The sequence below is a fragment of the Athene noctua genome, chromosome 1, assembly GCF_965140245.1.
Source record: "Athene noctua chromosome 1, bAthNoc1.hap1.1, whole genome shotgun sequence".
NCBI lineage: Eukaryota > Metazoa > Chordata > Aves > Strigiformes > Strigidae > Athene > Athene noctua.
In genome coordinates, this window is record NC_134037.1 from 131745436 (window position 1) to 131761593 (window position 16158).

The 16158-nt window shown below is 49.1% G+C and overlaps 1 protein-coding gene across 1 annotated transcript; it reads right to left on the minus strand.

Moving 5' to 3' along the window:
* Nucleotides 1–10696: 10696 nt before the first annotated feature.
* LAG3 (lymphocyte activating 3) lies at nt 10697–15849 on the minus strand. The gene is made up of 8 exons (XM_074927527.1): nt 15795–15849; nt 15452–15611; nt 15057–15283; nt 14524–14781; nt 14050–14343; nt 13437–13727; nt 13056–13171; nt 10697–10804 (listed from the first exon to the last, which is right to left on the minus strand). Exons 1-8 carry the CDS (start codon nt 15847–15849, stop codon nt 10697–10699), a joined length of 1509 nt encoding a protein of 502 aa, XP_074783628.1.
* Between the last annotated feature and the right edge of the window lie 309 nt (nt 15850–16158).

Here is a 16158-nt window from a genome sequence, read left to right on the forward strand (position 1 = left end):
ACGTTAGCCTTGATGTCTCCTCCTCTCCAGCTGGAACGTCACAAAGGTCTTGCTGTCAGTCCAGGTTCTGCTGACATCTGCCAACTTCTCTGAAGGAGGGTGATTTTCCAAATGCATGTGATTTCAACCCTGGGTGCGATCAGAAATGGAGACCATAACGGAAGGCGACGTATTGTGGCGCCTGGGAAGAATGAGTGTGTAAAGCAGAGAGAGCCTATTGGCCATATGGCAGCTGATAGGAGGCCGTGACAGGGTTGAAACTTCAAAGTGAATGGCTGGAAAGAGGTTCTGTTATACTGACAAAGAAAGCTTGCAAATCAACATGTTAGCTGAGCAGATCCAGACCCAACCCTCACCTCTGATACTCTGCAAGAGCAAGCTGACCTCCATTTCCCAGCCTGTCTCCTGCATCACTGCTAAGAGGAGGCACCTCTGAGGAGTGGGCCATGGACCTGAACCCAGGGGTTGCACAGGTATAATAACAGAGGAAGAGGGGATCCCTGACAGTGTGTTAGGGGCTCCTGTCTGTGGAGTATGGCTGAGGTTTGGGGTGAGATGAGAAAATATTTTCTTTGTAGCAGTGGTGGGTTGACCTTGACTAGCCACCAGCTGCCTACCCAACTCTTCTCTCACTCCCTCTTCTCAGCAAGGCAGGGAGAAAAGATAAGATGAAGAAAACTCAATGGGTCAAGATAAGGACAGGGAGATTACTCGCCAGTTACCATCATGGGCAAACCGGACTTGGGGAAAGATTAATTTAACTTGTGGCCTGTTAAAAACAGAGCAGGATAGTAAGAAATGAAAACAAAACTAAAACCACCTTTCTTCATGTCCCCATTTTCTTTCCAGCCTCAAATTCACACCTGGCTCTTCTGCCCCTTCTTCTTTCCTCTGAGTGTCACAGGGTGGGCAGGTAGTGGGCACTGTGGTCAGTTCACAGCACTTTGTCTCTGCCTCTCCTTTCTGCTCATGCTGTTCTCCAGCTCCACTGTGGGGTCCTTCATGAAGTGATCCAATGCGAGTTCTTCCCATTGGCCACAGTTCTTCATGTTCATCTCAACATAAGACAGACATTTTTTACAGTGAGAACAATTGTTCACTGGAACAACCTCCCCAGGGACGTGGTAAAGTCCCCATTGCTGGAAGCTTTCAAGATGTGATTGGGCAGGGTGCTAGATAATCTCATCCAGAGCCCCTTTCCCATCAAAGGCTGGACCAGATGGTCTTTTGAGGTCCTGTCCAAGCTGGGCTGTTCTATGATTTGATGATTCGAACGGCTCCAGCATGGGTCCTCTGCATGGGGTACAGGAACAGAGTGCTCCAGTGTGGGTCTTCCATGGGCCACAGCTCCTGCCAGAGAATCTGCTCCACTGTGAACTCCTCTCCACAAGCCACAGCTCCTGCCAGGGGCCTGCTCCAGTGTGGATTCTCCACAGGCTGCAGTGTGGATATCTGCTCCAGCGTGGACCTCCATGGGCTGCAGGGGAACAACCTGCATGATCATGGTCTTCTCCAGGGGCTTCAGGGGAATCTCTGCTCCAGTGCCTGGATGAAGTGCCTCCTCCCCCTCCTTCTTTACTGACCTTGATGCCTGCAGGGCTGTTTCTCTCACATTTTCTCATTCCTTTCTCTCTCACAGCTACTGTGCAGTGTTTTTTACCCTTTCTTACATACGTTATCACAGAGGCACCACCAGCATCACTGACTGGCTCAGATTTGGCCTGCAGTGGGTCTGTTTTGGGGCTGGCTGGATACAGCTCTGATTGACATGGGGTCAGCTCCTGTTCACGTATCACAGAAGCCACCCATGCAGCCCCTTTGCTACAAAAACCTTGCCATGCAAACCCAGTACAAGGTTACGCTTAGGTAACCTGTATGTTACTGAATCTCAGCTGTTTCCCTTCTCTGTAGGGTGGAGGAGGGGGCTTTTGTGGTTTTCCACCCACATTTGGTGTCTTTCTCTCTGAATCCCAGCCTCAGCCAAGACAGCGGAAACCCACTGAGCCCCAGACATGGCTGAGATTTCATCTCTGTGCCACCCACTCTTCTCCTCCTGGCAGTGACTTGCCCCTTTGTCTGGAGGATGGGGGTGGGAGATGCCACAAGGCTTTGGAGGAGCAGGAACAGACAAACACATGGAGGATCAGGGACAGGCAGACAGAGCACTGAGGTGCATAATGTGCCACCAGATGTGAAAGGAACAGCACTGAGCAGGCCTCGGGCACAACAGCATGGTCATTGGTTGTGTCTTTGGAGAAAAATGAAGCCATCCTGTTACAGGGAAAGAGCCACCTGTGTGAGACAGGAACTTCCCAGTGTGGGATAGAGGTTTGGGATGGGATGGGATGGGATGGGATGGGATGGGATGGGATGGGATGGGTGCCCAATTTACACTGGTCCAGAGATTTTGAAAGCCCTGTTCTGAGACACAACTCTCCTGCAAAAGCCTGCCACATCACAGCAGTATTTTTGAAATGCTCTCACATGCCTGCAAACAGAAATGTTCTTTCTGGTCCCTAACTGCCAGAGAGGGGCTGTCCTGGGAAGAACAGAGCTGAGAAAATTCATGCTGGGAAAAGTCAGGTTGGTTGATGCCCCTGGCGTCTCAGGGCTTGGGGGCTCTGGGACACTGAGCTGATGCCTCAGTGTACACAGATTCTGGCTTTGCCTTTTGTCTGCCCAGCATGCTGTAATGCAGAAACACTGGCTTGTTTTTAAACAGTTAGTTTATGTCACTGCAAATGTCTACGAGAAATAACATTCTCTGAAGGAGTAAAGCTTCCAAAACACACTTGAACTTGCTGTAGAGTTGCAAGGAGAAGCAGGGCTGTGGGTCTGAGGTGACAGAACTACAGGCTTGGCCCCCACATGGACCCATTCTCAGCTCAGGGAAGGAATTCAGGAGGGACCCTCATCTCTCAGAGCTGCTACAGCTGTGTGGTGAACAGGTACCTCTGGGACCGAGGGTCACAGAGTGCAGTGACGTGTTTGTATCACTTTCATCCAAGCATCTCAAAGCACTTTGCAATCATTAATTAAACATCAGAATCCAGGAGGGATGAATAATATTAGCCAGCCAGTCTCTTCTGAATGTAATATTTCTCATAAATATTTAAGTGGTTTTTAAATTCTGTGTGAGTCTTGTTCTCACCTCACTGGAACAGTTGCTGCACTGCACCCCTGGGGAATGTGGGGTTTATCCAGCATCACACACTGACCCTGCAGCAGAGTGAGAAGAGCTTGAGCACTACACACTGCTCCCCTCAGCTGAGTCTGTGGCTGTCATGTTTACCTGTTTTCTCCCTACAGACACTCCCCACCCACCCCACGCTGTCTCTCTTTGCTCTAATCCCACCAGCAGCAATATTTTTGCAAGCTGTGGTTGGCAAGTAACAGATCCCATAGACCTCAGTGGAGAGAGGAGGCTCACCGGCTGTACTGGGTGCAGGTCATGGTCTGCAGGGACATGAAGTCTCTCTGAGGAAGTGCAAGAAAGGAAGAAAAGGGCCTCAGAAATCAGATGTTGAGAAGGACCTTTTCCACTCCAGTGGAAAGCCAAGAAACCTCAAAACCAAGTGCCTTGCATGTCAGTGATGGCTAGAAGTGTCCCTGTGAACTCTGATGGGTAAAGGATGCCCAGATGTATTGGAAAATTAGTGATTGTGTGTGGTATTGGAGAGAAGGAAGGACAAGTCTTGAACACAGCATGAAAACCGTATCTTCAAGCACCTGAATGTCAGTGGCTTCAAAGCCCAGGAGCTTTCTCTTTGTGACAGAATAGCTGACACCTTTTGAATTTGCTGAGGGGAATTTCTGATGCTAGATGTGGAGAGCTAGAAACAACCAGCCATCTGGTAAGGAGGCCTGGTGATTTGCCCCAACACAGCTATGTACAAGGTAGGAAGGAGAAAGGCTCCAAGGTTGTGCTAGGGGGGAGATACCTTTCTGCAGGCACTTGGAGTCTCTGCAGAAGCTTAAATTAGGAAGAAAGGATTCTCTAAGCAGATACCATGAAGGTTCATTTGCTGATCACAGTGGAAAATCAGGAAATCTCCAGAGATGTTCTTCATGAGCACATCCCTATATTTTGGTGTGAAGTCTGATGGAGAAAGACTAGCCACATGTGCTGGGAAGTCAGGGATGGCTCAGCAGCACTGGAGAGAGGGATGGTCCAAGAATTGCCAGCTGCAAAACTACATCACCAAAAGTGACAGGAGCTAAAGTGAGCCTAAACAAAACTAAGCCAATGTTAAAGATGTGTCAGAAATGCAACAGGCAGGAGAGAGGTGGCTGGGGGAGTTTTTAAGGACCCTGTATGGGACAGATATTACTTACTGCTTAATATTACTATTAATGATCTTGGCAAAAGGAAGCGGGAGAAGTTGGTGACAATATTTGTTATGATGCACAACTGGAGGGGTTTCGTCAGTACAGAGGGTCTGGAATATCAAACTGGAAGCAGCTTGAGGCCCGGAGCATTGAAGTCGGATGCAATTCAATAGCACACGCTGTAAGGTTTTGCTTCTGAGTAGTAGTTAGAAGAATTTTTGCTTTAACTTCCTTAGCTGAAAGCAAAGGGAAAAAAGGACCTGGCCGTATTAAGAGGTGTGCTGGCTTTGACTGGGATAGAGTTAATTTTCTTTGTAGTAGCTATTATGGGGCTATGTTTTGGATTTGTGCTGAAAACAGTATTGATAATACAGGGATGTTTTTGTTATTGCTGAGCAGTGCTTACATAGAGTCAAGGCCTTTTCTGCTCCTCACACCACCCCACCAATGAGTGGACTGGGGGTGCACAAGAAGTTGTGAGGGGACACAGCTGGGACAGCTGACCCCAACAGACCCAAGGGATATTGCATACGGTATGAAGTCATGCTCAGCAGTAGAAACTGGAGGAGGAAGAAGGAAGGGGGGGACATTCTGAGTGATGGCGCTTGTCTTCCCAAGTAACCATTATGCATAATGGAGTCCTGCTGTCCTGGGGATGGCTGATGGGAAGCGGGGTATGAATTAATTATTTCGCTTTGCTTCTGTGTGTGGCTTTTGTTTTACCTGTTAAACCTCCTTTATCTGAAGCCACAAGATTTCTCACTGTTACTCTTCCGATTCTCCCCCCCCCATCCCCCGTGGGGAAGCAAGTGAGTGACTGCGTGGGGCCGAGTTGCCGGCTGGGGTTCAACCACGACAACCGGTCACTGGAGAGCTAAATCACGGGTGTTCACAGCACAGAAGGAACAAGAGATGGATGTACCTGATCATGGAAACGCGGGTGGACGGGAGATACCCGTCACGCGTGGACACTAGATGGCGGCATCCGCCCGGGACAAGGAGATGCCGGGGAGGGAGAGGAGGGTGCGCGGCAGCAGACCCCAGCCAGAGGGACTTTTCGGGGCCCTGGGTGCCTGCGCTCATCTGGGTGTGAGGTTTCAAGGGGCTGGGGAATGCCTGACCAGAGGGTCCCAACTGAGTTCTTGCCAGCCCCCAAACGTTTTCACAGAATCACAGAATCATCTCGGTTGGAAAAGACATTGAAGACCATCCAGTCCAACCATTAACCTCACACTGGCCGTTCTCAACTCCACCAGATCCCTCAGCGCTGGGTCAACCCGACTCTTCAACCCCTCCAGGGATGGGGACTCCCCCCTGCCCTGGGCAGCCCATTCCAACGCCAAACAACCCCTTCTGCAAAGAAATACTTCCTAAGAGCCACTCTGACCCTGCCCTGGTGCAGCTGAGGCCATTCCCTCTTGTCCTGTCGCTTGTTCCTTGGTTCAGGAGACTCATCCCCCATCTCTGCACCCTCCTTTCAGGGGGTTGTAGAGGGCCATGAGGTCTCCCCTCAGCCTCCTCTTCTCCAGACTAAACTCCCCCAGTTCCCTCAGCCGCTCCCCTTACAACCTGTGCTCCAGACCCTGCACCAGCTCTGTTGCCCTTCTCTGGACATGCTCGAGTCATTCAATGGCCTTTTTGGGGTGAGGGGCCCAAAACTGAAACTTTATTAGGGAGTCTGCTGGTGCCTCCTCCTCTGTCCAACAATCTGTGTCTGCTTCCATGAAAAAAGGGGGATGGTGACCTGGTGGCATGAGAGGAAGACACCCAGTGTTTGTAAAAGATGAGGTGTTTGTAAAATATGAGGAATGCAAGAAACCTCAATGAGAATGAGAATTAATGAGTCCTTCCAAAATCTGCCCTTGTGTGTCACGTCCTGACATTTTTCTTGGACACAGAGAATGTGCAATGTCCTCTTACTGTAAGCTCCTCTGAAATCCATCCCTTCAGGTGGGAGTGACATCCATTTCAGAGTGCATCATATGACAGCTTTTGGAGCGAGTTGCATTGAACTGGCAGGCCAGCAAGATGGAAACCTAGGAGTAGGAGCCCTTGAACATGGTGGAGTCAAAAGCTATGGAACGACTGTCCTAGATGCCTTAGGTCTCGATGTGTGGCACAAGGTGCAGTACCTACAGCAGCATTGCCATAAAGAGATTCATTTGAGGGAACCTTTGGAAGGCCAAATGAAATACTGCAGACATTTTGGGTTTATTCATTGCTTCATCAAAGCATTGAAGAAGCCTGAGTAGTAAGGCAGGGTTTAGTTTGGTTTTTTTTCAGAATTGGTGTTGATATTGTTCCTACCAACCTATCAATCTGGTATAAAACTCAGTGTGCCTTAGTGTCCTAGATAATTCAAGATCTGGTTCTAATTTTTAAATGATTTTTAAAAGGCTGTGCAGAATGTACCAAGACCACAATAGATGTGTTGGTTCCATTTGCCTCTTTGTCAGATTACACTATTCTCTAGCACTTAGCCTCTCACTTGAAATCCTCACTTGAACTCAGAAGTCTTGGGTGCAGAACATCTGGCCCTAGTTATGAATTTTTTTCTGATAGTGTTGGTCTTTCTTGTCAAAAAAGATTAATTTGGGATTAAAGATCCTCTTCCCATTCCTTTTGAAGGAGTCAGATGCAAAGGAATTTGCATGCATAACACTTTCTTTGCCTTCCTTAACTGCTCCCTTCTACCAAAAGGATATCCACAGAATTTCCTGTGTTTTTCTCAAGCTTTCTGCTTCTGGTACACTGAAAATATTTATCTGATTTTTGCACCTGTAGCTTTATCCTTGTGGAACAGCATCAGGTATCTTTCCTTTGTATGACATTTGCTTTATTTGCTGTTCCTACTTACTGACCCCACTTGGGGCAGATTTCCAGATTTGTTTGCTTTGTTGTACAGACTCTTGGTCCTTCCACTTAATCTCTGCTGATTTGCCTTGTGCCATCTTGATTCAGAGGTATTTTTATAATTTCTAGTGTTGCACTGATCTGTTCTTTATCCTGCAGCATTTGGGAGGTAAATCTTCCTGTGGCCATAGGCATTTATTTCTGCATTGGTGGTGGCTGGCTTTCGAGCATTTTTCCTTGAGGTCTGTCAAACAAAGCAGTTCAGTGGCCACCCTTGTTACTTCTGTTGGTGCCTATATTTTGCCAGTAGTACTCATCTGCATGAAGTGCTCTGCTGGTTAGAAAAGCAAGACTGCAACATCCGTGAAGCTTCAGATATCATTCTCAGCACTTCAGAGCTGATGGAATTTGTATTTGTATTTATACACAACCATGTCTGAGGCCTCGCAGCCTTTGCACATGGCTTTGCCCTAACCTCAGCAACCATTGTCATCTCTATTACAAAGAAAGTATTTTCAGGACTTGCTACAGGTATTATAATGATTGTGGAAGTGTCTACTGCATACGCAGGTCTTGCAGTGTAACCATATATAATTACTTGAATGCCTCTGGTCAAACTGGCTCCAAGCATCATCAGTTCTTGGTAAAGATTCATGAAGCAGGAGCAACTGTGTTACAGTAAATAATCTAGTGCTCAGCTTGTGATTTACATCTTGAACAGCTCACACCTTCTCCTTGTCCCCTTGGAGCTGCAGGGTTAACCAGGGCCATGGATTGACCCTGAACGGTGGAAGCAGAGGAGGAGGATTAAAATTACAGTTGCCATCAGAGGCAGCAGTGGGGCCCAAAAGTATCTGAATTAAGACATGAGTTACTAGTGTTCAAGGAGGTAAGCAGCAAGAAGGCCAAGTATGTAGATGACATGGTTATTTCAATGTCAGGAGCAAGAGAATAACAAGAGCTTTGGAGACAAGTAACAAAGCTGTGCTCATCAGCAACAGGAAGGTAAATGAAATTCAGCATCACTGTTCTCAAAGTCATGTAGCTGGAGGGAAAATGTAAACTGCATAAATACTTCTAGGCTTTGGCTTACTGTAACTGTACCAGGTCAGGCAAGAGCCCCAGGTGTTTCACTGAGGACATGATTAACATCTCGGTACAAGCTCAGTGTTGTCAGTGGTGAACTACAGTCAGAAGAGCAGACAAGACATCAGGAGCCATGAAGTAATGCAGAGGAAGGCTCTATGCCTCCATGTAAACCAGCAGTGCTCCCCCACCAGGCTGTTGCCTCCTCTTTCAGAACAAAGCATCAGAAGACAGTTGACCATGCATAGAGATGGGCCTGCGCAAACTGTCAGGGTGAAAGTCCCCAAAATCTGGGATTTGTAGCTGGAAGGAAATAAGTCAGGAGGGGATGAGGAAATAAGAAAAAAGGGATGTGATAAAAGGTGGTAAAATAATGACCAGCAAAGAGACTGGAAGTCCCTCTTCTTTCAGCCTTTGTGACAGAGGATGAAAGCAGAAAGCTTTGAATTCAAAACTGATAAAGAGCAACCATTTTCACACAGTGAATAAGCAGGCCAGAGGACTGATGCCAGAGGAAGTCAGACAGCACAAGATAACAGTGAGATTTAAAGACAGACGAGGCACACACCTGAGCAATGAGAACATCCAGGCTGGTAACAGGCAATGTTAAGAGTATTCCCTACAAGAGGAGAGAGTATCTCATTGTGTATGAGAAGAGAGAGGAAACCACTGACAGGCACTGAGAGAATATGATAGGGTCCTGCTGAATACCTGATTGCCCCTTAGCCCCACTGGGCTAACCCACATTTTCTCTATCTCCAAAACATCTGGCAGAGAGAGGAAAATGAGACAGACAGATCATCCAACCTGAAGAAATTGCAGCATTATCATTTCTCTAGGAAGGTGCCTGGTATCAGCCTTATGTTGGTTCTGTTTCAGTATCTGAAATTGCATGGGACAGATGAAGCAGACAAGTCTACCTTGCACCTTGGCTGCGTTTCTCGTGGACTTGGTGGAGAAATGGGTATCATTTTCAGTAAAATACATGGCTAGCTGAGTAGCTAAAGAGCTGTGGAGTCCAGACATGTTCCCCAGTGTGGGCTAGTTGGGACTTTTGGGTGCTGCTCCACTGAGCATCTCTGATTCTGAGGTTCTCCGAGTGCACTCAGTACCTGTGTGCCTGTTGTGGTGGGAAGGTGAGAGCCACACAGCAAGAAGGCCTCTTCATCTGCCTGCTGAAATGACAAAGATCTGGCCTGGTAGGGAAGCCCTCTACTCAAGTCAAGAGAATCTTCCACCCTAAATTTTGAGGGCTTAATTTTTGTACTACTGCCTCCTTGAGCAGCCACAGCCTGGTGACTCATATGGAAGAAGCTATGCGTGATTCCCTTTACTAGCAAGGCTTTCTACTGGGGTGGCATGCAATGTCTGTTGAAGAGCAGTAAAACAGTCCTCCATGGCTGTTCGGAGAGGAGGTGAAGAGCATTCTCTGACTACATGAAACCTAATCACATTGAGGGTCTTGACAGATGGGACCTGGTGGACTCACGATTACATTACCAAGTACATCCTTAGCAGGAAGAGAGTGGCAGAGAGCCCTAACATCAGTTGAAGATCTATCAGGAAAATGTGAGTACTAAAGGAATAAATGAATGAATGAACAGGGACAGCCAGACAGGAGAAAAAAAAAAGACTCTGAAGAACATCTAAAAGGAGAGACTGAACCTGTGATTCTTTCTTCTCTAGTGGCATTTAATTTCCCTTTCCCCACTGTGAAAATGTCAGAAATGAACAGGCAACTTCAGTAAAACAGAACTGAAAGAAAAAGAGAAGGCAGCAAAGTCCTTAGAAGCTGCTTCACACAGGCAGAAGTACACCTGGCACCGTCAATAGGCGCTATCCTCCACAAGCACACGCAGGGGCCAGCAGGTTTTTTTGTCAGACAGATTTATTTTAGGTTGTAAAATGACTTTCTAATAAAATAAAATGCTCAAAATGTGTAACATGTGCAGTCCTCTGTGGGGCCCCCTCTGCCACTGAATGAGTGCAAGGGCAGGGCAGTACAGGGGGAGGGAGAAGAAAGTGGGCAGCGGGGAGAGAACACCATCGGGCTGCAGGGGAGATGGGTTCCAGCTGTTTCCCGCATCTAAGTGTCCCACCGGTGGAAGGCTGTGAGAGAGGCCATGAAGGAGGGGCAAAGGGTGGGAGAGAGAAGAGGCGCTGAAGCAGACAGTAGCTACTGGCTCAAATACTCCCAATAGCTCTGAAGCATCTGTGCTGCCTGGCACCTTACTGCAGCGGTGAGTCTTGTCTTGCCCTGTTTTGCAGCTTCCAGCCCCTCTGCAGGTGCAGAGCTCCCACAGCCTCCTGCTATGTTCATGTCATCCCTAGCACCTCCTGAGAGGTCTGCGTGGTGCCCATCCCTCTGCAGTGTGGCACACAGACTTTCGTCCTCCCATGCTGACTGGGCCTGGTGTCCCTGCTCCCATCAGCACTCAGTTTGCTGGATCTTCTCTTTTGAGTTTTTCTCCAACTCCTTCTTCGCCACAGCGACTGCAACCATCTCTGCCAGCGCTGGGAAGGCAGGAGGCCGTGCCTGAAAGGGAAGAAAGGGGCAATATCAGGCATGTGAGGGAGACTGAATGGCACAAGTCTGGACTTCTCCCCACCATGGAAGATATGGTCCTACTGCTTGCAACCATGCGGCTCCCAATCTCTCCAGGGAAGAGCCTCAGTCCCCTGTGCTGAGACCTGCAGTTTCTTCTGGGGAAGGCTGGTTCAACACTATTCTCTGTGGTGTCATGGGCATAACAAAGGCAGGACATGCTTAAGAGAGAGCAAAAAATGAACTGGGCAATGGTCAGGCCATTGTCAGCTTCAGTGGTGTGCCAGATTTTACAAAAACTTTTCAGAGAGAATAATTAAAGGCATGAAGATTTGTGCAAAACAAGATGAGAACAAATTAAAGACAGAACCGCTTTCACATCTTGCTTTAACAAGTGATTCTCTAGACAGTGGAAAAGAGGTAGATCTCAGGGCTCCTGATAACAGTAAAGAATATGGTGACACACAAATAATACAGCAAGAAAGATGAGATTGGTAAAAGAATGGCACAGTAGGCGTGATCTCAGCTAAGAGGAAGACAAATGATAAGCACAAGTCTTCAAAGATCAGTTGTGGGACCAGTCATTAATGGCACAGAGTGTGAAAGTGCTAATGAGATATGTAGCTGATGAAGTTGAGGATCCTCTTTTGGAAGAAAGAGAATGAAAATGTCACCCAAGATCCAGCTATTTTAGGAGAATGGAGCAGTGAACTGACAGGGTGAATGAAATGCAATAGTACCAACTGCAAGTTGTACACCAGTGCAAGAAGAGTGAATGTAATCTCAGAGAATGCCAACAGGAAAAGGGAGAGAACAAGAGAAGAGCTAATATCTTTGCTCAAGGCACCCCATCTGCACTCTCACCAAGGATGAGCCCACCGGGGAGACTGCGGAGAAGGGCATGAGGACCTGTGCTGCAACAGAGGAGCTTTGCTTGCTTGGCAAAGCAAGGCCGTGAGGACATGTACAAACGCTTTGATCTCCTGGCTGGATTAGAGCTGTTTGAGCTAATGTCTGGACACCCAGCTACCCTATTTCCTGCTAGCTGAGGCTTTACAGTTACACTGTCAAAGGGGTTCCTGTCCAAGGTTTTGGGCCAGAAAGGGTGGTTCTGACTGGACTTGCACAGTCTAGACAGTCACTCAGAAACTGTAGGTTTCTGCATCAGCTTATCCTTCACCATCAGTGCTAATTAAGGACTGATGACGAAGAACCAGTCACAAGTCGGTTTAGTCCTACCCACAGTGTTTTTTTAAAAACACCCATCTTGCTTTTGTTCTGATACTGCCTGTCTCCAGCCTCCAGCCACTGGGTTTTGCTAAGAATTTGCATCAGTGCTGTCACATCCTTCATCTTCAGCTCAAGGCAGGTTCAAGGCACCCAGCTCTTTCACCAGGGAAAACTCCCAACCTGAGATCGCCCTCAGCCCTGACCCCTTCTGCACTGGAAGGGGATTTTCACTGTGAGCCCTTTCCAAGAAGCTAAGTAGAAGGCAGCTACATCACAGCTACTCACGAAAGGTGTGTCTTGTTGGCAAAAGGTAACCCTGAAGGAAGAATTTGCTATGTAATTAATTTGCAGAGAAACAGTATGAACACTGCAGAGAAATGGTCTGACTTGTTTGCACAGTTTGTTCCAGTGGCATGCTGGGGAGGGATCAGTCCTGGCCTGGTCTCTGGGATCATAAAGGGAAGGCAGAGTTTTCAGAAGATGAGAGATCCTGGAACAAGGTGAGCAAATGAAGGGCAATAAGCTGCCAGAAGAAGACAGCCGAGGTGTGAGGCCTGAGCCAGCAGAACTGCATCGAGATCAGCATCTGGGGACCAGGAGACATTTGTATGGAACAGGAGACTGTTACATCAAGGCATCCAGGTAAGGAATAAGAGCGAGGACAACTACAAAAGCTTGGAAATTAACCCTCCTCTTACAGCATGGCTTGATCTCTGGGAGAATAAACAAGAAACTCTTCAAGGCTGAGCTGTGATTGTCTCCTAGGGGGTTTTACCCCTCCTTGGAAGTGTCTGACCTGCCCCCAGACAAATACCACAGTTAGGCAGACCTGCTGATGCCCAGGGTACAGCTTTCACTACATGTACGTGACAGCAGGCTGCCTGAGCCCCATTCTTCCTCTGGCTGCTGTGCCCCTGAGACATTTCACTGCTGTCTCTAGTGTACCATGGTGAAGGTCAAATAAAGGTGGATGTACAGGAAAAATAACAGAAATGGTGTGATGGACACTTACTCTTTTTTTTAGGGCCAGAGCCAGAACACAGAACGTAAGCAGGAGGAAGAGGGTGAGTGTGAGCCCAAAAGTAGCCTGTCCACTGAAGATGATGGGCGGGCTGGAAATCTGTGCACCTGTGAGGAGGAACCATAGTTAAGGACAAGGGGAAGGTCGAGTTTGCACTGAGTCAAGGCTGGGATTGCACAAAGAGAGGCAAACTGGGAAAAGGTGCAGGGAACTGCAAGGAGCAACAGGAGGAACTGGTGAGAGCTAAGACACGATGACAACAAGATGGGATCTGAGCAGTCAAAGGGGAGAAGGATGGTGAGGCTGGAAGAGGAAAGGGAATTGAATAGGGTGAGAAGAAGGGATCAGTTACAGATCCATGGGACACGGTACCTGTGATCTGCAGCCCATACTCCACTGCTCCCAGTCTGCCTTCTGGGCCGTGTACACTGCACTCCCATGTGCCCATATCCTTTTGTGACACACGGAGAATTTCCAAGGTAGGGCCCATGTGGGGTCTCTGGCCCTCCACGTTATGAGAGGCAGCCACAGCCAGCTTGCTGTTAGTGGGGGATGAGTTGAGGTGCTTCCACTGGAAATGTTCATGTCCCCGGGGATGTGTGAGGCTGCAGATGAGCAGCAAGCGAGATCCCTCAGAAACTGGTCCTTGGATGCTTGAAGTGACTGCAGCACAGGAAAAAAATACTCTCAGAAAAGGCTACAGGCAGGTCCACTTCTCCTTCTCATCCCTCCTTCTTCTATTACAATCCTCCTTTATTGCTTTCTCTAATTTATTTTATCTTCCACAGTCTTAAGAAGCTAACTTACCCAGGAAAACCCCTGCTTTCAGCAGAGTCCAGGGCAGTCAATGCCCTGAATAGAGACCTTGTTTCCCGCCCTGGGAGCAGGAGCAACTCACGCTCACTGCACTGATGTGTGGGGAGGTTTATCTGCAAGCAGTGGGGAACCCTAAAAGGGTGATGCACCTCCTTGTGTCTCCTCTCACCTGTAACCACTGCCAAGGTCACGTCCCTGCTGATTGTCTTGCTGCCAACAGAGACAGTACAGCGGTACTGCCCTGCATCATCTGTCCCCACCACAGGGAGACGAAGGTGGAAGCTTCTGCTGCTCGAATTCTGGGAGATGCCCCTGTCTTGCAAGTGTCCTCCTGCGGGGCGGCTCCAGTGGGCTGTCACCACATTGATCCCAAGGGCACTGGGAAGGTAGCTCAGGGTGCACAGTAGATCAGCTGCAGAGCCAGCTGCAGCATAGACCATAGGGTTGGTTGGGCCATCAAAACCTGAACCAGAGAGGGAAGACAGCATCGGGTGGTGGTTGGAAAGAGTTCTGCAGGGAGGTGACTGGCTTGGGAAGCGAGGACAGGGTGGGAGCTGGGGAGCTGGATCCACCGGAGTTGGTCAGTCACACTAAAGGGAGCAATTTGGGGATGCTTGAGTAGCAACACAGAGGCTGAGCTCACCTAGAATTTGCAGGTTGTATGTGGCAGAAATGATCTCATTATCAGAGTATCTGAGCTGGCAGCGCCAGGAGCCAGCATCACTCATGGCAGTATGGAGGATGGAGAGAGCCCCATGAGAGGAACAGAAGGACCCAGAGGTGGGGACTGAGCGCCCATTGTGGAACCAGCGAGTCTCCACGAGGCTGGCCCGGTGGCTAGAGTTGCAGCTCAGAAAGAGTGGCTCATTTTCTACTGCAGGGCTGGGTGGACTGAGGGTTACTGCAAGAAAAAGAAAGTGGTGGGGGTGTGTGTGAAACCTAGGATCACAGGGGGACTACCAAACCATCCCTTTGTGCCCTTCCTGTCCCAGCTTTGTCCCTCAGGCTGTCTTCTCTCCAGAGCTGAGAGCAGACAGCAGGAAGCTGTGAGCTTTCAGGGGGCTGCTGCCTGTACAACAACCTGCCCTGGCAAACACATCATCCCCACCCCGTCCCACCATTACCACCTCCCCAGACCTAAAATCAACATTCTCTAGGGTTTCCATCTTCTCCTACCTGTAATTACCCCCAGTTCGACCTGGCAGGTCTGGACCTCCATGTTGTATGTCACCTGTGCCTCATACAGCCCGGCATCCTCGCTCCGAACCGGGTCGATTTGCAGGGAGAAATTGCCGTGGCGTAAGGCAGAGTCCTGCACTGACACTCGGGCCCTCATGGGCAGTGCTGTCTTCCGGAGGCCCGAGTACCCCACCTCCAGCACCATGTGTGGCTCCTGGTGGGCGCTGGGAGGGGGACAAGTGAGTAGTTTGGGCTGGAGGCAAAGGTGAGATCAAGGGATGGGGGGAAGGAAGGAAGGAGGGAATGTGGGGAAGGAGAAAGGGTGCTTAAAGTGTCTCCCACCCTCCCCAGTTCCCCAACAAGGACACAGATCTGTCCTGGCCTTGGCATACCTTCCCCCATGCCGCTTCCACAGCACAGATGTCTTGTCAGGCTGATGCTTCCAGCTCTTCCCCATCTTTCTGGGGCTCAGGTGGCAAGGCAGCATGGCTGAACTCCCCGCTCTGGCCCACACTTTCTGCTCCTCTGCTACTCCTGGTAGGATGAGGCCAGCTGTAACGAGATGGAGGGTTGAGCAAAGGGTGGGGCTTATGGAGCAGAGGGCAGTATCTGCCCATCTTCAGTGGGGTTAGAAGGGCACAAATTCTCCCTTCCAGACCTGACAGGGACCAGCTAACACCCAGACTCGTTTTACTGAGCTACTCTGCCCTCCCTGATATGTTCAGCCCCTCTTACCATTGAAAGACAGCAGAGTGAAGGTGAGGAACAGCACCAGGGACACTGGCCTCATGGTGACATCCAGGAGAGGTGAGGGGCTGCGTCTTCTCACTCGGGTCTGTGCTTGATCAGTCCAAAGCTTGAAGAGATCAGCAAAAATGAGGTATGGGCAAAGATGTTAGAGTGAGGGATGAGCCAAGGTGGGTCGGCTGGACATGCTTGCCCTCATGCAGTCTCTCTGATCAGAGTATTTTCCTAGATGCCCTTATATTGCAGGTGGGCAGCTAATTTCCTCGTATCACTAAGAAGATGCGTCATGACAGAGAAACCAGTATAATTCTGAGGCACGTGAAGGCAGAGCTGAAGCCAGTGAGAGAGAGGA